Source organism: Aulonocara sp. 'chitande type north' Nkhata Bay, linkage group LG3, assembly GCF_057382095.1.
Source record: "Aulonocara sp. 'chitande type north' Nkhata Bay isolate Kocher_YH1m ecotype deep benthic linkage group LG3, A_spYH_male_GT1.1, whole genome shotgun sequence".
Classification (NCBI taxonomy): Eukaryota; Metazoa; Chordata; class Actinopteri; order Cichliformes; family Cichlidae; genus Aulonocara; species Aulonocara sp. 'chitande type north' Nkhata Bay.
In genome coordinates, this window is record NC_141346.1 from 38765710 (window position 1) to 38791088 (window position 25379).

General features: G+C 42.8%; 1 protein-coding gene across 3 annotated transcripts; it reads left to right on the forward strand.

Moving 5' to 3' along the window:
* Positions 1 to 34: 34 nt before the first annotated feature.
* acin1b (apoptotic chromatin condensation inducer 1b) lies at positions 35 to 24628 on the forward strand. 3 transcript variants are annotated; one of them, XM_086280112.1, is made up of 18 exons: positions 35 to 206; positions 2821 to 2886; positions 2966 to 3077; positions 3483 to 3556; positions 3809 to 4333; positions 4421 to 5107; positions 5268 to 5344; positions 10842 to 10962; positions 15732 to 15777; positions 18311 to 18456; positions 18936 to 19082; positions 19183 to 19366; positions 19493 to 19638; positions 20348 to 20455; positions 20764 to 20871; positions 21218 to 21578; positions 23078 to 23175; positions 23268 to 24628. In XM_086280112.1, the coding sequence occupies exons 1-18, from the start codon at positions 72 to 74 to the stop codon at positions 23586 to 23588; spliced, it is 3462 nt and encodes a 1153-aa protein (XP_086136238.1). In that variant the 5' UTR covers positions 35 to 71; the 3' UTR covers positions 23589 to 24628. The 3 variants fall into 3 exon arrangements, with proteins under 3 accessions (XP_086136238.1, XP_086136245.1, XP_086136230.1); XM_086280119.1 differs by having other exon boundaries at positions 4424 to 5107; XM_086280104.1 differs by having other exon boundaries at positions 3809 to 5107.
* The last annotated feature ends 751 nt before the right edge of the window (positions 24629 to 25379 follow it).

Here is a 25379-nt window from a genome sequence, read left to right on the forward strand (position 1 = left end):
CCGGAAACTCCCGAGCTGTGACGCCGAGCGGCAGCCGTAGCGACGGAGTTTAGACAAGCGGAGGGAGCAAAATGGCGGACGAAGATATTACGCTTGATGGAAAACCTCTTCAGTCGCTCCGAGTTGCCGATTTGAAAGCGGCTCTGGAGCAAAGAAACCTCCCAAAAAGCGGACAAAAGAACACACTTATCAAGCGACTCAAAGGGGTAAGTTTTCTCTCACGTTACGGACGTCTGTGCCGAGTCTGGCCAAGTTCAGCAGGAGGCGAGAGACAGTGGGGGGGTTAACAGTAGAGGCCGTAACGATGTGTGTATGTGTGTGGGCTGTGAAGCGGGAATACATAAATCGCCGTGCACGCGTTATTACTCATAAACAACAGTTTTCCTCTTCGACTGGTTGTAACTGACAGTTTAACCCGACGGCCCGGCTACCGAGTTCGGACTTAATTCGTAACTACTCGCAGAGCACCGTGTTGCACACAGTTGAACTGTGCACCTGTCAAGTCCAGGCCTAAGCTGAGAGTAAGCAAGCCAACAGCCGCACATAGTGTACATGACAGTGCCCGCGCGCGCACCGTGCTTGCGTGTGCGTGCGCGTGTGTATTAGGGTTACGGGGGGCGCGCCTCGTGATGTAAACACATTCCGCGCATAACCAACAGCTATTTCATTCAAATTTTCTTCAACTTATATTTTTGTAAACGCCGTTTTCACCGTTAAAAACCGGGATCATCTCCTTTGCTAAAGTCACATTTAAAAAATATGTTACCAATTGATTGGTCTTTTTTTAAATAATACGTTGCTTTATGTATTTATTTTAATCATAAGATTATAGTGAAGCAACACCTCTTGATTGCGATATAAACTCCCCATATCTGACTCAAACCGTGCGTTAACGGCACAGTATTAAAATAAACTGATATCAGCATGCATACAGTAAAAAATACGGTGCTGATAAGATTAAAGCAATAGAGTTGCTCTTAAAGTCTCTTTAAGGCTTTGTTGATGGAGAATAATTTTATTGTGATTTACCTATATTCAAATTATTATTCAAAACAATGATGTGTAGGATGCCTAAAGTTTTTTTTATGTGCCTTTCTTGTCAAAGAATTTAATACACACTCACTAACTACTTTATCAGGTACACCTTACTAGCACCCTGTTGAGCCCCACACGCCAGATGGGGTTTCAACAGGGTGAATGAATGTGTTTATATGAAGCGCTTCAGTCAGGATTCAGAGTTTATCTTTGCACAGAAAAAGCACTGATGGAAAGTGTCTTCTCTTTACTTCGAACAAACATCTTGGATCTTTTAGGATTTAGGCAATAGAGAATGTATAAAGAGAGACTCATGCATGCTTCATTAGTTAGACAGCGCTAGTACTGGGTTGGGCTTCATTTTTGAATTTCTTGATTCTTCTTGCCAAAGATTCAACAAGGTGCTGGAAACATTACTCTGGGATTTTGGTCTATATTGACAAGATAAGTTCACACAGTTGCTGCATATTTGTCTGCTGCACATCCATAATGGCAATCTCCCATTTCACAAAATCCCAGAGTTATTCTATTGGATTGAGATGTGGTGAGAGTGTAGGTCATTTTAAGTACAGTACACTCAGTGTCATTTTCAAGAAACCGGATTGAGATGATTTGACCTTTTGGACACGGTGTGTTATCCCTGTGGAAGCAGCCATCACACAATGGCTAAACAGCGGTCATAAAGGGATGGACACGAGCAGTGAAAATATTCAGGTAGGCTATAGTGTTTAAACAATGGTCAGCTGGTAATAAAAAGCCCAAAGTGTGTCACAAAATATCCTGCACACCATTACACCTCCACCACCAGTCGAAAACATTGTTACAAGCCAGGATGGATCCATGCTTTCATGTTGTTTACAGCAAATTCTGACCCTACCTTGCATATAATGGAACAGAAAGCAAGTCCAATAAGACCAGGAAACATTTTTCTGGTCATCTATTGTGTAAGACATGTGAATTGTAGCCTCAGTTTCCTGTTCTTAGCTAACAGGAGTGACACCTGGTGTGGTCTTCTGTTGCTGTAGTCCATCTGCTTCAAAGTTAGATATATTGTGCATTTAAGATGCTCTTCTACATACCTCAATTGTAACAAGTGGTTATTTGAGGGAATCATTGGCTTCCTGTCAGCTTGAAGCACCGTTCTGACCTCTGCTGTCGAGGCATTGCTGCTGCTTACGGGATATTTTGCCTTTTCCACACCGTTCTCTGTAAACCTTAGAGATGATTGTGTGGGAAAATCTGGCTTGAACAACCATGCTACATTCAAAATCGCTTAAATTGCCATTCTTTCCCATTTGATGTTCAGTTTAAACTTCAGCAAGTTGTCTTTATCATATCTGCAAGCCTAAATGCTCTGAGTTGTGATTGGCTGATTAGATGTCTGTGACAATGAGTAATTAAACAGGTGTACCTAATAAAGTGGCTCAGGAGTGACGATGCTTTTTAGTCATAAATTTATTGCATGTGATTAATAGACTATTAAGTTAATATACATGCATTTATGTTAATTCTTTTTACAATTCTTAAAGTGCCCTTTTTTATTAAGTATCTTACATTGTAGGCACATTTAGTATTATTATTGGGTTTAGGTCTGCCTTTTTAATGTTGTGCACAAAATGCAAACCTATATGCGATATTTAAATATACAAAAAGTCAACAGGTTTAACAAGCGTTATAATTAGAGGACTCAGAATTCTAGTATCTGGTTTACAGTTTTCTTTAATATTCATTCTGGCATTACGTTAACATTTAAATGAATTCCCCTCCCCTCCTCCTTACCATCAGGCTCTGATGCTGGAGAACCTACAGAAGACATCGTCCTCTCACAGTGGGCTGCAGCCCAACTCTCAGGTAGGAGATTTTAAAATCTGCAGTAGTCTGGTGATGTTTTGACACAATGTCACATTGTTTTAAAAACGCTGTGTTACAGATAGGAGAGGAGATGTGCCAAAACAGCTTCATAAAGCAGTACCTGGCCAAGCAGCAAGAGCTCCTTTGCCAGAGACTGGAGAGAGAGGCCCAGCAGGGGCAAGACGCTGATGGTAAAAGATTCAGACCACAAACACACACTTGGCCCGTCCTTTGGCTCAGACGACTCGCAAAAACTCCCTGGTGGTCAAACGTCTTTGCTTACCTAACTTTATGTGCTTAAAAATTAAAAATAACATTTAAATAAATGTGTAAAACCTACAGTGGCTTGTCAAATGAGCATTTCACACTATGGGAAAAACTACACTCTAATCTCTGATTTCACAGCCATTAAGACAGAATTTCTCTAAAAAACGATTCAAGTTTTTATTTCTCTTTTTCGGTGTGAGGAAAAGAAATCATTACAAGTTATTGTTAGAAAAGTTTTGCTTGTGTGAGATCCAGTAGGCATGTCCTGGGAGTATAATTCTCAGACCGGGGTCGACTTTTAACCTCTGCCTCGTGCTTCTGTCTCTCAGAGAGCCTAGCTGTACCTGAGGAGGATGAAGAACACTCGGAGGACAATGACAGCTCCTCCTATGCCTCTGACAAGGTCAGTACCCTCGAGGAAAACAAAGGTTTTATCCTGTGGAGCAGAAAGGTACAGAAGAATCAGATTTTCCGCATTTGTCAACATTCTGTGTACCAAAACAAAAATAATAGCATGGTGCTTTTTGCATGATATAAACTATTTTTTTCTAATGATTACAGATTTAATCTGATTAAACTCATTTTTTTTAAAAATACATCAGCAGAATTAAGTCATCATGTTTCGTCTCCCACTGACTCAGTTATCTGTGCGCAGCCACGTCAGGTTCTGGCCAGGCCTGAGGAGAGAGGGGCAGGAGACTCAGTGACAGGTCATGGCACCACCCTTCATCACCAGGAGGCCCATGACGCTCCAGGAGCTAGGATGCAGCGAGCCACCTTTCACCAAGGACACAAGGAGCCACCAGCACCCTCTCCTCCCCGTGCAGTCGCCTCCCTGTCAGTGCGCGTTCTGGGACAGCCCGACTGTCCCCCAGCAGTACCCCCAGCTCAGGAGAAGGAAGGCACCGCACCGAGTGAACCAGGATCGGCTCGTTCTGTGCTCCACCTGAGCCGATCTGCTGGGGGTTCAGCATCAAGCCATGTCCATGAGGATAGTGATGAAGGTGATGATGGTGATGATGAGAGTGATGATGATGAGGACTGGGGGCCTGGTCCCGGTGGGGTCCGAAAGGGAAGCAGGGGACCTGCCCCATCGCAGCAGATGCCACCCAGCGTCCCATCATCAGCTGGAAGATCCAAACGCAAACTTCAACCTCCGCAGCACATCCCACCTCCACAGGTACACCACACCCCCATGCAACTGCGCCACCCCACACCTCCTCCCTCTCCACCCCCTAATCTGTTCCCCCTTCCTGACACTCCCAAGCAGAGCCCGCCAGACCCAGATGACCGTGAAGAAGCTGGACGCAGCCAAAGGGTGGTGTCATTCCCACCTTCCAAGGTGCAGAGGCAAGATTCTGACTCAAGTTCTCGTTCCAGCAGTCCCGAACCACGCGTGAAACGTGGGACAGGGCCCCTTTCTCTGCTTGTACACAAGATGGAGTCAGAGGGGGCTGGTGTGTCAGGAGAGACTGCACACTCCACTGCTGAGTCTTCCAGTGAATCCCCACAGCCAGGACGGGAGACAAAGATGCAACAAGAGGACAGGAAGATGGAGGAAGAGAGGCAGCTGAAGGAGAGGGAGGACAAGGAGAGACAGCAGGAGCAGAAGAGAGAAAGAAGGAAGGAAGAAGAACAGGAAAGAGAAAAGAAACGCTTAGAAGAAGAGAAGGAACAGGAGAGGAAACGAATGGAGGAGGGGAGGAAACAGCGTGAGAAGGAACGAGAAAAAGAGAAGAAACAACAACAGGAGGAGGAGAAGAGAAGAGAGGAGAAACGGCTAAAGGAGGAGCAGGAAAAGAAACAGAAGACGGCAGATGAAGACAAGAAGCTGGTGACTGAGGTCCAAGATTCAGGTTCTTCATCAGATTCTGACTCCAAATCAGACTCGTCGTCACGATCATCACAATCGTCCTCCTCTCAGGATAAAACACCACCTGCCAGGAAGCTGAAGGTTAGTAAATAAACTGTTGTGGATATCAGGGAATAGTTAGAAACCGTGCACTATCTGTAGCACTAGAAGAAATTTAACCTTCAGAGTGAAGAGCATTTTGAAGCTGAATCTCTTTTCTCTATATAGCTTTTTATTGTTTTTATTTTGAATCATCTCACAGAAGGTGGACCAAGAAGCAGATGGTGAGAAAAAAGCTGACCCGAGTAAAGGGGCAGAGACACCACACCTTTCCAAAAGGTAAGCAACCTTTATTAAAATATATGAAACCTGAACAGCAATCCTAACCCTCACTCTTAAAATGAGTGCTTTACGTTCTTCAACATAGCTTAACTTTTCAGTTCACCAGTTAAATGGTTTACAAGACAAGGCGGTTAACACTTGTCTCACCTCTTTATATCAGTTGTATTAAGCATTGCTAAATATGCCATACAAACATAAAATTTGCTTAATAACCTGTCATACAATAGACAAACACCGGGACTTAATTTGTGGTTCCATTTTTTTGATTCCTGTATTCCAGATTTCTGAAAGTGATTTATAAATCGCTTTTCAGGAATAACCTCACAGAGTTTGGTAACTAATTCTGGTGATGGATTTACAAAGAGATGCTCACTGGCTGCTGATGTCCAGGTCAATTTTCATCTTCTTGTTCTTGTTTCTTTCATGTTTCCTCTCCTCATAACTGTGTCTTCCTCACTTAAATCACAGGATGTTTTGGGTATCGTAGATCGTGATTCTATTTCATAGTTATATGGTCAGGCAGGGTTCAGCATAGCCAATGTTGGACAAGCTTATTGGCCATGTGCTCAGGCCTGTGATGGTATATGCAGCAGTTGTGAGGCACCCTGACCAATTAGAAGTTCTTCTTACAACCATTAAAATACAGTTAAAAGCTCTTCATTAAAACCCTTGCTCTGATAGTTTTGAGCTGCTTGGGTTGTTTGGGTCGCTACAGAAAAATACACACATCGAACACCTAGTGCAGTATTTCACAAACTTGCAACAGCTGCTGCTCATGTTAAAATCAGAAAATCTTTTGCACCTGATCAACCCTGTAATCACAACTCTGGTTGTCATATGAGGCTACGATAAAGTATGTCCTGTTTGTGTTTGTGTGTTTGATTTTCTGATAGTTGACGTGAGGTGCTGTACTTGCAGCACGTGATAGCCACTGTGCTTTTGGGCTATTGAAAATGTATAAAAACTATTCATGATTACAATGGCTGAAGAACACAAACCGAAAAATATAATGTCATTTTTTTTGTGTGTCTTTATCTCGGCTCACCGGAGCGATGCAGTTGCTGTGTGCAATGTTTCTGCACAGACGATGGGCCATATTATATATATATATACACAATACTATTATGTTACTGTCAGCAAGGTTTATGATGGCCTATACATGAAAGTGGAAACTGAAGAGGAATAGGCCTTTCAGCTTATTTTGCTTTACTATATCTATAACAAGGCTGTATAACATGCTACCGAAAGCCACTTCTGGTCACACCCAGGGTTAAAACACAGTGTTTATTGTGTAATTGTCAAGCAATTATTGCTATATAAACACTATATTGCTGTAGTAGTTATTCATGCATAAAGAATTCAGAATCATGTGTGATGGTAGATAAATTGGTGTGCATGTTTGTAATGGCAATCAACTTGAGTTTTATCCCAGTAAACTAGTAGTTTAATTGATAAAGATTATTTTTAAGCCTGCTTGGTGACATAAAGAGTGTTATATGTAATTAATGGGCATCTAATGGCACATATCTAAAAAGTTATTCATTTAAACCTAAACATATCTTAATGGTTTCCTTCTTGTAGCACATATTATGTAGTTTTCTTTTCTGGTGCTGCGTTAAAGTTTAAATACTTTTTCTTTCGATATGCGCCAAGGTTGGGCGTTAAATTGGGCTTTTATTTTGGAAATCTCAGACCGGAAGGTAGCCGTTGCTCTTTCGCGCTAGCCAACATGGCCGTCATGCATGCAGTGCATCCCTGATACCGACGCAGTGTATGGCTAATCAGTAATTGAAACATACGAGCAGGATATTTTTTAAATTTCGCGTTGCCGGTTTCAAGCAGCGCCTGACCGAAATAACATCCAGCGGCACGGTGTCATCTTTTATCCCCGGGGGTTTCCTTTCAAGGCCGGCCATAATGCTGTCCGAAGGCAACAAAAACGGGTAAGAGGGAGCCAGAGGGCGATTCAAGGCTTCAGGTTGCCGTTTGTACTTTCACACCACTTAAATAGAAATCTGCCGGGATACGTTATCCGGGTTCGGCGTGTCGTTTTGCGCCGAAAAGCTAGCAGCTCCTGCTCGGCTGATGAATATCATATCATGTGTCCACATTGGCCTGGTTATGAGCGTGTTCGCCCATGTGAAGAGGACCGGGGGTGGGGACGGCGGTGAAAGCCTTTTGTTGGGTGAAGGAGCAAGGGAAGACTTTTTTTTTTTCAGAGCGGGAAAGTGGGGGTCTCCTTTCTTTGAACAATCCTTGAATTAAATTTGCACTAAAGGAGCTATTGATGAATAAATAATGTCCTCAGATTTCAGGATGTGATGAGAAGTATGTGGACATTGATTTCTCCTCTTCCATCTTTCCTTCTGACCTCGTATTTTTCCTGGCATGCTTGCAGCCAAGATAAAGGACTTTCACCCCCCTCTTGTTTTAGAATATCTCTTTAAAAGCACACTTATGTTTAATCTCCGCATGCATTTTGATGCTTAAATGACAGTGAACAATATTTGCATTTTTGGCTTTGTGTTGCTGTAGCTGTTAATGATCTCACTGTTGTCAAGGGAGATCATTAAAGCAGACATCTGTTAGCTGTAGAGTCAGTGTGAATGGTCCCTTATGGTGTGATAAAATTGTCCCAGCTGGTACCAGCACTCTCGCTCTCCTCCCCTGGGATCTGACTGTATGTCCAGTTTGATTGGAAACCATGTTTTGTTAAATTGGCCCTGAGCCGCTTGCTTTTTTAAAAATCCATTTAACGTTAATATGAAAAAACGTTATGCTTCAACATTTTACAGATCTTGTTCCTCACCTTTTAACGGGCTTCCTCATTCCTGACTGGTGACATTATTGCAAGATTATTGAGTAGCGAGAGAGGGAGCTTTAAATGTGTTACTTGAGAAGAAAAAGCTGCTCATTCTTTCTCTCTGTGGTCATTCGTCTTAAGATCTTAAGCGGGGGTTGTATTTCTAGCTGACATCTGTCTTCCCTTTATAGCCGATGCAGGTGTTCCTCTGGCCTTGCCCACACACCCGTAGACAATGAAACCAACACCTAGAGCAAATGTGTAGTCTGTGTGTTGTGTGGAGGAAAGGGAATGCTGTCGTCTTCATGACTGTCCTGCTGGTGACTAATCTCAAGAAGAAGAGGTGAAACCGGTTCTGCTGTTGCCCTGGGTAGATTTCAGTACTGAGACTAACATTACAGCCCTTCCTCTAAAAGATGCAGTAAAACTTAACACTGGTTGTCTTACATGTCATGGAGAATGTGCAAAGCTAAGATTTGTCTGTCTTTAACCAAGACTTGTGAGAATGTTTGAGTAAGTATTGTTGGATTATAGCGAGATTGTTGTCACTTTAAAAGACATGGATTTGAATGTGTAGACCCACAGCTAACACCTCGCTGAAGGGGTTCTTTGATGCCTTTTGGTAAAAGTGACTCACCCAAAGTGACTATGGGTGTAAAACCTTCCAAATATATTGAAAACCAAATGATTGAAAAAAGCTTTTCCTTCATGCGTTATATACCCAATATGACCCTGTTCTTCAAACACTGTCCTTCAGACTCGCTTGCTGTTTAGTTTAGTGCAGGTTAAGATATCAGAAAGACTTTGGTCGGCCAGATCTGTGTAGATGAAGTAGAAGTCACAAAGAGATTTGTGTAGGTGAACCTGAAGGAGATGACCCTGTGTTTTCTACCACCTCCATCTTCACGTGATCGTTGCCCTTGTGAGATGGGCTTTAGAGTCAAAAATACGCCAGTTTTTATTTTTCATTTTATCTCGTGTAAATTAGATTTAAAGCTGAACCCATTAAAGTCTTTTTTTGCCTAGTAATAAATGCTAATTAAGTTAATTGTTTGTTTTTTTTTGTTAAATAAGTTGTTTTAATACTGACCCACAATCCTATAACCATGATTCATATTTTTGGCATTAACAAACTAATCAATGAGTCACTTGTGTGGATAACAAACAAAAATGAAGGAGTTTCATCCTGTAGCCTTTTATAATGATCGAATAAGTATTTTTGGAATAGACACACATTACTTTATTCTTAAAGATTTAATAGGCAACTTTTATTCTTTTCCTCAATAATTAGTGAATTAAAAACATGTAACACACATCACATGCACTGCTCATATTTGTTTGTTTCTTTCTGGAGGTTATAGCTATCACTGCTGTTTTTCTGCACAGGCTGTTGAATAAATGGCATTGAACTAGTGCCTAAACGTGTTGGAGATTTTTGCATCTTGAACAGGCTTTTTGTTGCCTTCAGGTTTTTTAGTATTGAGAAGCATTTTTCAGTGTGTCCTGTTACATATAATGCAAATAAGCATGCGAACAGCAGTGGGTGATGAGCACGGTGATTAGAGTGAAGGATGCTACAGGATGTGATTCTCCCACCTACAGGGTGCTGCCTCGCTGCCCGTGGCATCACATGGAGGCAGCGGAGGCGGCTTCTGATAATGCTGGTTGGGGGAGTTGAGGGGGTAGCTAAAAATATAATGATGCCATCTCCTGTTTTTATCTTCATCTGAGATATGAGTAATAAAATATCACAACATGAGGGGAAGCATTTGACTGTGTGAGGTCCGACTCCATTAACCGCAGTTCATGGCTTTTATTGGTTGAATCAGAGGTGTTGTTATACTTTTCTTTACCCCCACAATGATCCAAATGGATAAGATGAAGACCACACACAGTCTTCTGTGAGGTTATGTCTGAGTATGAGTTAGTCTGAGAAAGGTTTGTGACCCTGGGTGTCAGTTAGCTGGTGAGTTATTTATAGCAGGAGTGACCCAGATCACTGGCCTTCACCACCCTTCCTCTCTTTTCCTACACATTGTTTTTTCTCCTATTATACAAACCCTAACACTGCCCAGGCCTCAACAGCTTAGACATTAATAGCTGCCGGACTCATTTCTGTCTCAGTTGTCTTTGATTGGAGCCTCAGCACTGGTTACTTTCTATGCTTGTTAAAATGTGGCCATGTGGGACATCCTTCCCCAGCAATCAAATAAAAATAATACTGGGAATTTCTTTTTTTTTAACTGTAATTTATGGTCACAGTAGTTTCTCTCTGCTCTCGGTTTCACCGTGTATGTGTGTGAACCCCTCCTCGATCCCAGGAGATTCACCAGCTGTTTTCACGCATGTTGCAAATCTGAGACTTTCTAGACGTTTATGCAAAGCTGGATGTGACAACATAAATGTCAGACATTAAATGTTTTAAAGACTCTGTAATCCCTAAACGGTTAATATGTTAACCTTGTAAAACCCCCTTCATGAAAGCTAAAAGTATGCATTTCATATCCACTGGGGTGGTTTACAGAAACAAAATTTAAAAAAAAACTGTCACTGGCTAAATGTTTACGGCTTGGACTGTAAGTTGCCTATGTGTTTATTATAATTGATTGTGTAGTTATGGTCAATGTGAGGGTTTTTTTCATGGAAATAACCTTCACTCTTATCCTTTCTTCCACTGTTTTCCTCCTGCAGGGAGGTGTCGGAGCCCAGTGCAGCCGCCGTGACGGAGGTGGAACCAGATTCGGAGAGCTCCATGGACCAGCAGCCAGCCTCCGGGGCTGAGCCTGAGAACAGTGAGGGCCGCCATGAGGAGGTAAGGTCACTGGGAGGGTGTAGGAGCCTGGGTCTTTTCCTGTCTCCCACTAACCTGCATCCTCACTCATATACAAGCATGTTTAATTATCAGTGTAATTTAAGGATGGGTTACTCAAAACCAACACACCCCAGTTTCTTTGCAGGCGTTAATGTATTTTTCGCCTTTGATTAAATCTGACTTTACAGTGTGTTCATCAGTTAAAGCATCGTAATAGACAAATCACTCAATTTTTTGCACAAATGTTTAGTGTGAATGACCTGGGGTTGAGTTGGAATTGGGTCCAGGGTTAAATAGGAATCACCTCATCCCTTCCATCTGCTTTTAATTCAACTAATATTTCATAACAAGCTCATTCATTTAGATGATCTCTCACACATGTCCATTGTTTGTGTGGGCCCTGCAGAGGTACATTAAGTGGTAAAAGCTGCTGGAATGAAAGTATTGATGGTTATACTGTGTTTAAAATAGATATCCATGCTGCAGAGAGTGCATGCTTATATATCCATTAGTGTGTGTGTGTGTGGGTGGGGTGAGGTAATGGCCTTAAACATCTAAAGATCCTGACACACCAAGTTGACAGTGACCCACTTGACATTGCTGTAGTTACTCCCTCAGTTGTGACAAGGGTCTGGTTGGGTCTGGTTTGATCACCATCAGATGAATATGAGGCTGCGTGTGGACATCTTCAACTACAATGCATATATCCATCAAGAAAGCACAATAGAATGGACTACTTGTCCATCGTGTCCACAGCTGTTTCTTTGCCTGTTTCCTTTTGTAAGAAACTATTTTAAAAGTTACTCGATTGTCACTTTTTGTTAAGTATTCTCATTAAGTTTGTTTCCTATTAAATTTGATATATAACTTCTTTCTCAGCACAAGTTCTTGCACGTGGTGTGTCAGGGTCTTTAAGAGGCATCATCACATCAGACAACATTTTTACAAGTACTGCCACCATTATAGTCTAATTATACCACAGAGAATTGTTGATAGTGCTAACAAAACTCCCGTTTGTCGGATAAAGCTTTCATCCATCGCCCTCAGAAACATTAGAAAGGACAATCATGCATTACACTCCAGCCCATCTAAAGTGCTCGAATTAGATTTTCTGGTGAGCTTCTGTGCAGTTTGAAGTTGTTATCGCTTTTTCAATGTGAGTGTGTATTTGTGGGTTTTGTTTTCCCCCTTTGGGTTTGCATGAATAATGGACCCTGACATTGTGTGTAGAGATACATCAGGGCTTGTTTCTGCTGTTTCTTCCACCCTGTTTCTCATCTCCCTTTGTCCTCTTTCTTGCTCCTTTCAAGCTGCCTCCCTTTTTGTCTTATTCACTCTCTCTCTCTCTCACTGTCTATCTCCACCTCTTTTCATCTTTTGCCTTTGTATCCCATAATGAACACTTCTCTCTCACTATATATATTTATGGTGTGATTGCTGTTTAAAACCCCATTGATTGCTTTGTTATGAAGGTGCCCATGCCTCTTCCATTGCCCCTATTGGTACCTGCTGCGTACTACTACTACTACCACCAACAACACCACCAACACCTCCTCCACTCCTCCTCCTACTTCTCCTACAAGTCCTGTCCCGCTATGCCCAAGTGCGTCGCTGGTACCTGAGTTAGGCCCAGAGTCTGCAACCCCATGGCACTGAGTAAAGCGTCAGCCTGCAAGGCCTCCTGTCAGCCAGCAGTAATGGGAGCTTGCATCAGAGCACCACCGACAGCAGCGGCAGCCACAGGGCGTGGAAGCCTGCTCTCTGTTCTGGACTGGACTGTGTGGTGGTGATGAATGAAGGGTTAAAGGAGGGGGAGGGTGTCTGATGCTCTGTATCCCTCTCCCTAGCCCTTTCTGCCATTTTGAGGATAAACACAGTCTGCAAGTGTTGTCCTCCAAAATCCAGACAAAACTTCAGTTCTCCAGTTTGGTTTTTGATGCTTCCTCTGTTCCCACGCTGCCCTCTGCTTGTGGAGTGGAGTAATGACTTTGGACTGAGAACTGTTGCAGTAACTGCTAATTAATGCTGCTGTCGCCGTTTTGGGTTTTAAGACTCTTTCAAATGGAGCAACTAAGACAATCTGCTAGTAAGCAACAACCCATGGGCTTTTTTTTCTTTTGTTTTTGTTGGACAACTTTGTGGATAAGACAAAAATCTATGGATGTGACACATCTGGATTTCTGGTTTTGTAAAGCCTGCAGCTATCATCTGCCTTGACAGTGTGGCACACCTTTCAAATGGGACTCATATTGAGCTAAGATCACAACAGTTTTCCTGAATGGTTCCAGTTTAGTAAAGACACAGAGAGACTTTTAAAGACATCTGTCCAAGGACAAGTAATCTGACCACAGTGATGCACTTTTTCTGTGGTTGTATTGATCATCTACGCTTTGCCAGGAAGGGTGGATCTGCTCCACAAACTGCTGCCCGTTCTTTCCCTGACTCAGTGGATGTCTCACCGTGACATTGTGATATTCTCTCTCTACTGTGGACCTTGCAGATGGACTCCTGCGGTTGTTGCTGTTACGTATTTATTTATGTATCCATCTCTTCGCTACACCCACAGCTTGGCCCTGGTAAATTTTTTTTGCATGGTTTCATGCGAGTGTGTGGGGGGAGTCATGCTAGCACTGCTATGAGCCCTCTGTCTTTGACTACAGCCGTGGATTGCAGTTCAACAAAGACTGGATTATTTTTTTTCCATCTTTATTCCTGTTAAGAGACTTGATTCTGATCTTCTGTGCGGTGAACTCAAAGCAAGCGTAATACTCTCGCTGCATACTTGGAAACCTACGGAAACCTAATGGGTAAAAAAGAGCTGGAAGGCATCACAGACAATCTGGGGTTATCATGTTGAAAATCCCATTTTTTTCCCAAGTATCCACGGGGAATGGAGAATATGTAAGCACCAATGGAAATGAAAGACACTAGCCTCAAGCGTTAACAAAAGACTCATCAGATGTACGTCACAGATCCTGGACTCTAACAAAGTAAACCTACATCCCTCCCCTGACTCCGTCAGAGTCCACAGAGACGCTCTGAAACCTCTGCCACCCCCCTCAAAAAGACTGAATCGTGACTGTGTGACCAGCAGTCAGTCAAGAAAAGTCCTCCCCAGAAAAAAAGTCCAATCTGGTGATCAGTTCCTGCCTGGTGGCTAATCTGCACTCTCAAATCGAGCCCTGCCCTCACTTCTCTGCCTTCTCTGATTGGATCCTTGTTGCCTAGATACAGTGCACACTGTCGTGAGGTTGGGCCAGTAAGGAATCAGGTGTTAAATGGTACCAGGAAATGACTTGTCATTATACCTCTATTTAAAAATGTGTAAATATTTGACAGGAGTTAGTGTATAAAATATTTTTTTCCTCCTCTTGTAATTTAGTCCAAAATTCTGGAACTGTCATGTGTACTGCAGTTCAATTTGATATGTTTACATCAAGCCGAGAGTGCTCTGTATACATTTAAACACAGACTGTGGATCTGCAATAGCCTTTTGTTAATATGATGCATTCTTTAAGGTGAATTACAACTGCAGTATTGATAGTTCTGCTACAGATTAGTACGTCTTCAGCACTTGGTTTTCCACCTCTGCTCATTAGCACTAATATTTTACCATCATTCAATTGCACCACTTGACTCAGCTACACACCATTACCTTAATGCTTATCGAGTGCATTAGCAGCATCAGCACCCTGTAAACGCAGAATAATAGTTACAAAAAGCCACACAAGTTCAAACCATTCAAATTTGCAGCCACAAGAGGGCAAACAAAATATACCCTTATGTATTTGCATTTGGGGTTTTATTTTGTTTACCTGCACACTGCAAAATATCTAGAGATAATTAAGTAATATAGTGCTGTCGAAGAACACAGATCAGTAACGTTTCCCTCAGCACAAAATGGAATTAATGAAACTGTCAGGAAGCCACTAGCCACTTCATACGGCTTATTTAGGAAGCAAAGGTCCTGCACTTCCTGCCATCTACTGATCAAAACCTGAAACATGGCGAAACTCTTTTAAATCGAAAACAGTGATTTGAATGTGTTCGTTCTGTCAGGACCATAGTTGGGTTTGTGTGGAACATTTGCAATCCTATCAGCTGTAGTCATTGTGAAACATATTTGTAGGGTGTTTCTTATTGTAATAATAATTATTTTGCATGTAGAAAGCTAGTAAACATGACTTTACATACTTCTACATTCACTTATTATCGCTGCTAAAGTAACGCGAGCTCTTTCTCGTTACATCAGCAGTAGTGTGTGTAAAGTTAGGAAGCCTCTGAAACTTCACAACTTTGCCACAGTATGTAATGTTGGCACCAATTTTTTTTGGTGTCTGAAGAATTGTTTTAGTTTACTAAGACTTACTTGTGACTTTAGTCTGCAGATAGACACCATCTTGCTGCCCTACTTGTGTCCTAATACTGATCCTGTAGTTGCTTTGCTCTTAAAGTCCATATTGCTGTCAAACGCATGTAGAAGTGAAGAAGCATAAAGATTTATCTCAGCGGCTCTGAGCAGAGGTGGATGGCAGAAATGTGTCTGGAGCCTCTTGGTATAAACCAGAGATTTTTTATTTTTAATGTAATACAATTAGAGCCTCCGGGCTTCTGTTACTTTAACCCCCTCGTCCCCCCACCCCTCCTCCACTTTTCCTGTTTCACCTCGTCTCTGTTGATGCCTGTTTAGGTCTGGACTCCCGGTTCTCATCTCACCCCGCACCCCTGGGGTTTCTGTATGTTTTTTTTCTGTCTCTCTCTCTTTCCAGAGCACCACCCCTAAGGCTTTTGCTGCTCGCAAGATATCCCTGACCAGTAAGTATACCAGTTTTATCGTTTTTCCTGGAATCCTGGACCAGAAACCTTACCCATGTTACAGGATACATGACGATAGATTGAGCAGGATTTAAAGTGAAAGATTAGACACTCTTTTTTTTTCTTTTTTCTTTTAAGCGGTGTACTTGCATGAGCAAGATGGCAAAAGTAAACTCTGTGTAATAACATCTAATCAGGAAAAACACTGCAGTACACAAGTTTCCTTTTTTATTTCAGCACATTATCTGGTTATTCTTGGACTCGACTACCATAGCTCCATGGATTTATCCTACATAGCACTTCTGTTTATCCACATTCAAACTGATGGGAACTTCTTCCAATTGGCTTCCCCTCACCTGGCCTCCTCAGTCAATCAAAACTTTATTTTTATAGGAATTTTTATGCATTAAGATGCAGAAAATAAACTGAAATACACACATACACCACCTTCTCTGCACTCTCTCAACACCCCTCCTACACACCCACGTCTACACATTAGACACCCACCTATCATACAGAGAAGAAAAAAATAAGTAAAGGGTAAATATAAAGTATAATAAAAATAATTAAATGAAAATCAAAATAAATAAAAATTAAAATAAATAAAACTGACACAAAAACCTTAACCAGGCGTGTTAAAAAAAGGAAGGTCTTGAGTTTTGTATTAAACATCTCAACAGTTTCGGCAGCCTTCAGGTCTTCAGGTAGACTGTTCCATAAACCCGGAGCATAATAACTAAAAGATACCTCTCCGTGAGTCTTGGTTCTAATTTTAGGGACTGTCTCCTAGCAGAGGACCTGAGGGCTCTGGAGAGTTTGTAGTGTAAAATTAAATCAGAAAGATAAGAGAGTCTTAAAAACCCGTTAAAGCATAGGTGTCAAACTCTGGCCCGCGGGCCAAATTTGGCCCGCAGCCTAATTACATTTGGCCCGCGAAGCCAAACCAAATTACTATTAGAGCTGGCCTACTGGTATTATACAGCTAATATATATATATTGTTTAGTATTAAGCTTTGCTTGTTCCATATTCAGTTTTTCAGCAAAACGTGTTTGAGTCCATAAGAAAAGATTCATTCCTATATCTGGAGGATTAAATATATTTCAATAAATATTAACGTTAGCCCGCGACTTTGTTCCAGTTTTGAGTTTTGGCCCACTGTGTATTTGAGTTTGACACCCCTGCGTTAAAGGATCTTTAAATCTTCCGGCTAAACCTGGTGATTGTGAGCACCGCTACTTCATCATGCAGGTGTGGACATTAAAAAAACAACCTAACCCTACTTGGAAACGCAGTTCCTCGCGTTTTTTGAGCATGACTGTCGTTCTGAATGTGAGTGTGCGCTGATTACTAAGACTGTGTCGGATATTACTGTCATAGCCTGCTTATTATGGGACCTAAAAGCAGACTTAGTCTTTCCATCAGAAGACAGATTTTTTTTTTTTTTTAAAACGTGCATGTGAAAAATCTGTCAGATGTCAGCAGATAAAGAGCCTGCCAGGAAATACAGAAGGAACGTGGCACATATGGCGTTCTGCTATCACCAAACTATTATACAGTATCTCCCTGCACTATTGGTTATATGTAGTAACCTGTAATAAGGGCCAAAATCCCAGATTTAGTCCATACCACAAAAAAAAAACCCACCACACTTGATCACTTGATTGCGATTGGATCATACACCAAAAATAAATTTAGTTGTCAACTGTTTCCACGTCACTTGTTACATGAACAAACTTTAAATAGTACAGCTTTAGATTGAGGAAAACTGCACTGACGTCAGTAGGAAAAACATAGAAGTCTACGTTTACCTCAGTGACTGAAGGTTTTGCCATATTTGAAATGAACAGCTGATGAAACCCTGTTATATCTTGGAGATGAGACAGCTGCTCCTCTGCGGTGTGTGCTGTACACCAATGAATGTAGTCTCTGTTGGATCGTAGCGTTGATGGTATTAAAACAACATGACATCCTTTGTTTTCCGTTCACACCTAATAGCTCTGGTAGCAGCACAGTGATTAAGAAATGATAATGAAATGAAATGGTGTGCTAGTTTGACTCAGAGTGGGTTTAAAAAAAAATTACTCACTGGTCTCTCCAATTTCAACACGCTACAGCAGGGATACTGTCCATGCTTGTTTCCTCAGAAATGCACTTTGCCTTTATCCACTACAGGATTCCTAGTCTCCTCTCTTTAAAAAGTGCTGCCTGTTAGCTCTGTGTTAGGAGAAAGCAGGTGTGCAGAGGCTTTCTAGCAGACTCTCTGTGGAAGCAAGCCAAAACAAAAATGGTCCAGTATTAGAAGATTGTTAAGGAAATTGTTTAATCTCTCAATTACATTTCTGAATTTTGTCCTAAATTACTTACTGCCACCATTGCCAAAACAATTTGGGTAAAAGCATTTGGACAATCATTGCTGCTTTCAGGCTGTGAGCTTGCAGTAACTTGTCAGTGAAATCCTTTTCACCAGAAGCCAAATCGCTCACTTTCATGATGATAAATTACTTTTTTTTTTCTCTCCCCCAACTCCTGCAGACAGTAAGACTTCTCCCGCCACCACAGACGGAGGAGCAGGAGAGACTGAGACGGGAACCGCAGCGGGGAGAAAGAGGCGATGGGGTTCCAGCACGGCCGTCACTGCTAAGAAGCCCTCCATCAGCATTACAACGGACTCCCTGAAGGTACCAACACAGCACAGGGATGAGCACCTGGCATCCAACAGATAGTAGAGAAGTGAAGGTTATAAAAGGTGGTGTAAGAAGAAAGAACACTTTATTTTTTTAGAAGTTTCTGATTGAAGTGAAGCGGTTTTTTTTTCTGGCTCCGGATCAAAACTTACATGATCATTCTTGTTCAAAGTGAAGACACACCCAGCACTTCTGACATTGTGATGACTTATTTTGGGAAGATTTTCCGTTTTAAATTGGAAAGAGTGATTTATCATGAGGTGTTCTTATTGTTTTCATTTGGTGGAAGCTTCACCTACATTTTACACTCGACTGCTGCTGTGAGGTGTGTCATATTATCAAACAATTGTGTAAGGAAATTGAAAATTTGGAAATTTGAATGGAATGTGTGAGAAGCTGTCAGATGTTCCCACATTAACATAATTCTTTTTCTCTTTTATCTCTTTTCTCCTGTCCACATCTCTACGCTTCAGTCTTTGATCCCCGACATCAAAGTGAACCAGGAGGCAGTCGTGGATCTTCACCCAGAGGAGCTGCAGTTGTCTGGTGATGAGGAGAACCCGGATGCCAGCAGAAGCGACCCAGACAAAGGCCTCAAGATCCGACGCACCGTCACACAGGTAAGGGAACGCCTGTAGGTGGCGTTGAGTGAAATACTTTGGAAACTACAAGGCTTCTCTTCATGTTCCTGTTTTGTTTTGGGCTTTTTTCCCTCTCCAGGTTGTCCCAGGTAGCAGCCAGGAAAATGGACAGACAAAGGAAGAAGAAGAAGAAGAAGAGGAGGTGGAGAAAATGGAGACAGAGAAACCACGTCGGACTTCCAGAGACAACAGGAAGAGCAGTCTTTCCGAGGACGCCCCAGAAACACAGACGTCTGTCAGCCTCGACGGGGAAGCGAAGAAAGGTGAAAGTTTGTGGATTCTTAATTGCTATAATTAATTGCTACCTCCAGCTTTCCGTCATGCCTGTGGCAACATTCCAGTGATTCCCTCTCACTCTTCCTGGCTCTTTCTCATTTTTTTTCCAACAGTTACCCCCAGCGACAGCCTGGTGCGTCGCTCCATAAGTCAACAGAAGTCCGGTGTGTCCGTCACGATCGACGATCCCGTCCGCACAACCAGGCAGCCCTCACCACCTCGTGGAAAAGTGTCAAACATCATCCATGTGACAAACCTGGTGGGTTTGTTACCACACACACACACCTCCCCAATCTGTAAAATTCCCCTCTTAATCGTGTGTGTTTATACCAGGTTCAAGAGTTAAACTTTTGTAGTTTTCCATGAATGGGATATATTGTATGCCAGTGGTAATCACATGATCATCACCATCTTTCCCATAATTACAGACAGGAATGCTTACCCAGGTGTTAAGGTTGTAGTCAGGCATCAGCTTAAGTCAGGGGCACAGAGCATGACTTAACAGACTGTGACAAGACTAGACGTTACACATTTAATCACTGCCATTTGGAGATTTTTGTTGCTTGCGTCATATGTGGGTTATACGTTGGTCACCAGGGCTCAGTAATCTCAGGTGGCCTTACACTTTAGAAACACAGGAGCTGACGGTGTAAGCAGATGTCAAACCTAGAAATGGCCGTCTTTGATCGTCAAGTGGGAAAAAATATGCTGTTTGGCCTGATGGTGGCACTAGAGGAGAACGTTACCTAAATTCAAAAGGGTTATTGTCTGAGCTGTGACCTTAGGGCATTCCCCTGTTTAATATGCTGCAGCTTTAATCTGTAATACAGCTGAAAGTGGTGAAAATACAGATTACATTTCATAAAACGATTAAAAAAATAATATATTGGTAGGGCTTTCTTTACCAGACCATCATTAAAGTATGTCTTCAAGTCTGAATCTTTTTTTTTTTTTTTTTTGTCCAACAGGTGCGACCTTTCACCCTGGGCCAGCTGAAGGAGCTGCTGAACCGTACAGGGAGCGTAGTGGAAGAGGGCTTTTGGATTGACAAGATAAAGTCTCACTGCTATGTCACAGTACGTATTGCCAAATGAACCGTTTCACTGCATCAGGAGTGGATGCATGTGGTTAACAAGCTACATGTGGAATTATGCAGCGCTCAGTTTCTAAAGTATATTGTTTCCTAATCAGCATCTGTCAAACGGCTCGATAATTTGTTTTTGCAAATATATGTTAGAAAATTCAACAAGGAACATTTGCATAATATTTTTGACCTCTGCATTCTCATCCATCTGTTTGTGCCGTTGCCTGTTTTCACAGCTTGTGTTGGCTGAGATGTGATTGGGTTGTTTTCTCTCTGTTTCCTTTCCTCCTACCCTCGTAGTACGCTACAACAGACGAGGCTGTCGCTACCAGAGCTGCCCTCCACAGAGTCAAGTGGCCTACGAGCAATCCCAAGGTCCTCAACGTGGACTTCTGTGAGCAGGCTGAGGTAATAACAAGCCAGAAATGCCACAAATAAAAATGCACTGCTTTCAGCACACACAAAACTTGAAGACTTCACATTGGGTGGTGGCGAGGACAGTCCAGCCTTAACATGGTTTGAGCTCATTTTATTATAATGGATCATTTTTCTGCTACTTTTAATGTACTGAGGAAAAATAGGGCTTCGCTATTACCTCTTCTTTAACTTCTAGTGAGTAGAAATAACTTGACCTCACTGGTTGCAGTCTAATATTGAGGTGTTTTAAAAAATAAACCTATAAATGCACCTTTGTGTGCATTTAATAATCTCTCCACAGCTACTCTTTAACCTGCCTGCTTATGTTTTCAAACAGCTGGACTTTCACAAAGGTGTCCTGAAGCCAGACAAAGAGGAGGAGCCTGTTCCCCCGCCCGCTGCCCCACCGATCCGGCTGCCCCCTCTGATGCCTGAGCGAGACAGAGAACGAGACAGGGACAGAGACAGGGAACGTGAGCGTGAACGCGAGCGAGACAGAGGTGTACGGGATCTGTGGGCAGAGCGAGAAAGGGAGATGCAGCGCCGAGAGAGGGCGCGAGGCGAGCGGGAATGGGACCGGGATAAAGTGCGGGAATTTGCACGGCCGGGAGAGGATGGACGACGATCTAGATCCAGAGACAGAGACAGGAAGAGGAGAGAGAGGGCCAAGAGCAAGGAGAGGAAGACTGATAAGAAGGGTAAGACAACTCACTAAGAGTATCACAGTGGGGGAGGGGGGAGTTTAATCCAAGTACACCTTACTGAAACAGACAGTAATGATTAATTAATCAACACGGAAAGCTTCCCGACTGTGTCACTTTTGGGGATGAAATGAGCTTCATGTATTTAAAAAGAAGCAGAGTGATCTGGGAGCTGGTTCAAAGAATCTGAAGCTTTTGAGAAATTGGCTCATTAACGCTTCAGTGTCCATCTCTTTGTGCAGCTCTACACTGCTCCCTGCACTCCTGCTGCATTTGGCTCACTCCTGTAAATATCTAACCATTTGCACAGGTCCACTTATCTGTGTCCTACCCTGCATTTGGAAAAACAAACCAAAAAAAACGCTACGGTAAGGAGAGATCAGTGGAGATAACTGAACATGATTTACTGAAGTTCAGAGCTTGTGATAAATAATTTGTCAATTAGACTCAAATTAAGCTACACAGCTGAGCTGAGTCCCAGCAGTGGGAGGAATTGGACTTTGGTGGTGGCCAGGATGAGGTGGAGATGGAGGTGAAAGGCGGAGTGATGGAAGAGATTCAAAGAACAGGGAGCAGAAGCTGATTGGCTTCTGAATGTGGGGAAGAAAATAATTGGACTGGATTGATGACACAAGTTTGGCAGCGTTGGGAAAGCTTAATTTTTTTCACAGGGATCCAAATCTCTGTTTTATTAGATTGATGTTTCCACTTTGTGAGTTTAAGGTTTGTGATGAAATCACAAGTGAAAATGGTCAGAATGGGAGGGGGGTTGAGTTCAACTATATTTATACAGCACCACCTCCAGTAGGCCATTGGTGTGAATGTCTTACGGGGCTTTATATTGTAATAACACAGAGAAAACCTCAACAATCAGATGACCAGCTTTGAGCAAACACCTGGCAACAGTAGAAAGAAAAACTCCCTTTTCACAGGAAGAAACCTCCGGCAGATTCAGGCTCAGGGAGAGTTAGCCATCTCCCGCTATTGGTTGAGGTGAGAGGAAGAAGACAGGACAAAAGACACACTGGAAGATAGCCAGAGATTAACAATAACTATTGATTAAAAGCAGAGTGATGTATAAACACAGAGTGAAGAAGAAACACAATGCATCATGGGAAATTGCCAGGAGCCTTTGCTGCTTTATGAAAAAGGAAAGTTTTAAGCTTGATCTTGACATTAGAGATGGTGTCTGTTTCCTGAATCCAAACTGGGAGCTGGTTCCACAGAAGAGGGACCTGAAAGCTGAAGGCTCTGCCTCCCATTCTGCTTTAAATAAAATCTAAAGGTGCACAATTTGGCAAAGTAACTAAGATTTCTTTCCCAGCGAGCCCTTTACTCATATGCAATACCCAAAGTTGATAAACACAAGCAACCCCACATCCCCCAACTGTGCAGCAGTGTTTGCTGTGTGGTCTGTGAGTCACAACTTTAATCACATGTATATTTGCGCTCAGGTTTCCATGTGTAACAGCCTGGTTCTGTTTCCTCACTGACAGAGAAGGCAGATGAACCTCCAGCCAAACTGTTAGACGACTTGTTCCTCAAGACCAAAACAGCTCCGTGTATATACTGGCTTCCCCTCACCGAGGAGCAGGTTGGTCCTTCACATGTTGACATTTAGTGTCGAGTGACTGGTGTGGTTGTACTTGCACCTGAACAGTGCGCCGTGTTTGTGCCCCCTCTCAGGTGGCGCAGAGGCTTTTGGATCGCACAGAGCGACAAAAGGAGCGCGAGCGAAGGCATAAGGAACTGCAAGAGGAGGAGAAGAAACGCGAGGAGGAGAAGGAAAGGCTGAAGGGCCGGGAGAAGGATGGCAGCGTGGCGACGAGCGGCGGAGCAGCCGGGCGAGGCGCTGACGGAGACAGAGAGCGGGGCCGAGACAGAGATCGGGACCGTGAGGGGGACAAGAAGAGGGATGGCAGCCACCGGCCCCGACGACCTTCGCCGGGCGCTGCTAGTGGACGGCGGTCTCGTAGTCGGAGCAACCCGAGGGACAGGCGCCGCTGAGGGATGGACGGAGGCCGCAGGAAAAGCTGGAGAGGGAAGCAGTGTAGCTGAGGACGCAGCGGGCTGGCACTGGCAGGGGTGTTTCGGTGTCTGCTCCTCCCCTACCTGCCCCCACTGTGCTTGAATTCGTCCACTATGACACCAGCGTTGTCTTCCACACACTTCTGCCACCCACCCCACTCCCCATCTTTTTAACAAATTCCTTTGCAGAAACATGACGGTTCATCGCGCTCCCCTCCTCCTCCGTTCTCTTTCCGTCTTCCAGCAGAACACCGGCTCCTTCCTCCTGTAGAGAGTAGCGTTTCCTCCTCGTCTCTGTTTCAGTGCTGTCGGTTCCCCTTTGATTGAAGAAAAGAAGAAGGGCGGTAGTTTTCTGGCTCGCCTCTTCATTTTTTTGTCCCACTGAGGTTTTGGGAGCCCGCCTCATTATTTTAGTTCTGCGGGTGCACAGTTCCTTCCTCCTCAGCCCTGTAATAAAACCAGTCCAAAATAGATCCCTGACCTTCACATATTTTCTAGGATCAGTTTTAATGTTCTCCTCTTCAGCACAAAACATTTTTTCTTTATCTTTGTTTTGTTGTTGTTTTTTTTAATGTACCTTTATGGGCGACCTTTGTTGATATAAGTTAATTTTGTTTTCTTGGAAATTTGAGGAATCATGTTTATTTCTTCAGCCTTTGAAGGCTTGTTGTGCGAGTGACGTCTCGACACTGCGACAGTAGTGTTAGAGAGATGTGGCATTATGCCTAACTTTGTCCTTTTGTGGGATGAGAAGGAGAGGATATGAAATACTCAGATGATTATGGGAAGCTGACCTTCCCTGCACTGATGTCTATTTGAAAACGCCTCCTCTGATCCTTCAATCTTATATTTAAGAGGAGGTGAAAATAAAAAATCTTTATCTTCTAATAGAGTAATGGTTAGAATTTTAAAATTTTCTTTTTTTAGTTTAAAACTGATTTTGTTGCTTTTTCCTCCTACAAGTGCTGAATGTACCGAGAATTTAAAAAAAAAAAAGAATAAACTTTAATTGGTTATCACATTGTCTGCTGGGATGTTTTTGTTTACATGCATTTCTTGTCTGGAGTAGCTTTGGATGATTCACAGTTAAAAATAATCCTTATTTATTCTCATACTGAACCACCCTGTTCACCCAGACTTAAACATGCTCCTTTAGCTCCCTTCTATTCTAATGATTGGTTGCCTCTTGCAAACAGAAGATATGATTAGTAGCAGGTGGGTGGGGCTTCTGTGCTGAGATGACCATATTTGGAAGATCCCCTCTTGCTGACGTTCATAACTAAGAGCAGAAAATGAATTAAGAGCAGTCTGAAGCCAGGGGTTTTGGTTCATGGGGATTTTTTCTTGAATATAACTGTGCCTTCATTACTTGAACCTTTTGGTCATGTTTAAATAAGACTGAGGTGATGATCGGTGATTAGTAGTGTGGCTTCATACTTAAAAGGAGCTATACAGATGTGATATTTGCTTTGAGAGGTCAGGCAGGAGTGTCTGTGGACTCTTAACTGCAGACGACATTGTAATTGTACAAGTTAACACCTGTAGAGGGAGTGAGTTTAAATACCTGGAGTCAATCGTTCAAAGCTATGGACAGTGCACAAGACAGGTGGAGTGGGTGTAGAGGAGTGTCCGGTGATTTGTGACAAGGTTTACAAGATTGTAATGAGACCTGCTATGATGTATGGTCAGTGTCATTGTCTCCTGACAAAAAGACAGGAGGCCAAGGTGGAGGTGTTAACATTTTCACTGGTAGTGAGCAGAATGGACTGG

Coding starts and splice junctions, on each gene's coding strand:
- acin1b (XM_086280104.1), top strand. CDS start 72: ATGGCGGACGAAGATATTACGCTTGATGGAAAACCTCTTCAGTCGCTC. Junction 207..2,820: donor TTATCAAGCGACTCAAAGGG/GTAAGTTTTCTC, acceptor CCTTACCATCAG/GCTCTGATGCTGGAGAACCT. Junction 3,078..3,482: donor GCAGGGGCAAGACGCTGATG/GTAAAAGATTCA, acceptor TCTGTCTCTCAG/AGAGCCTAGCTGTACCTGAG.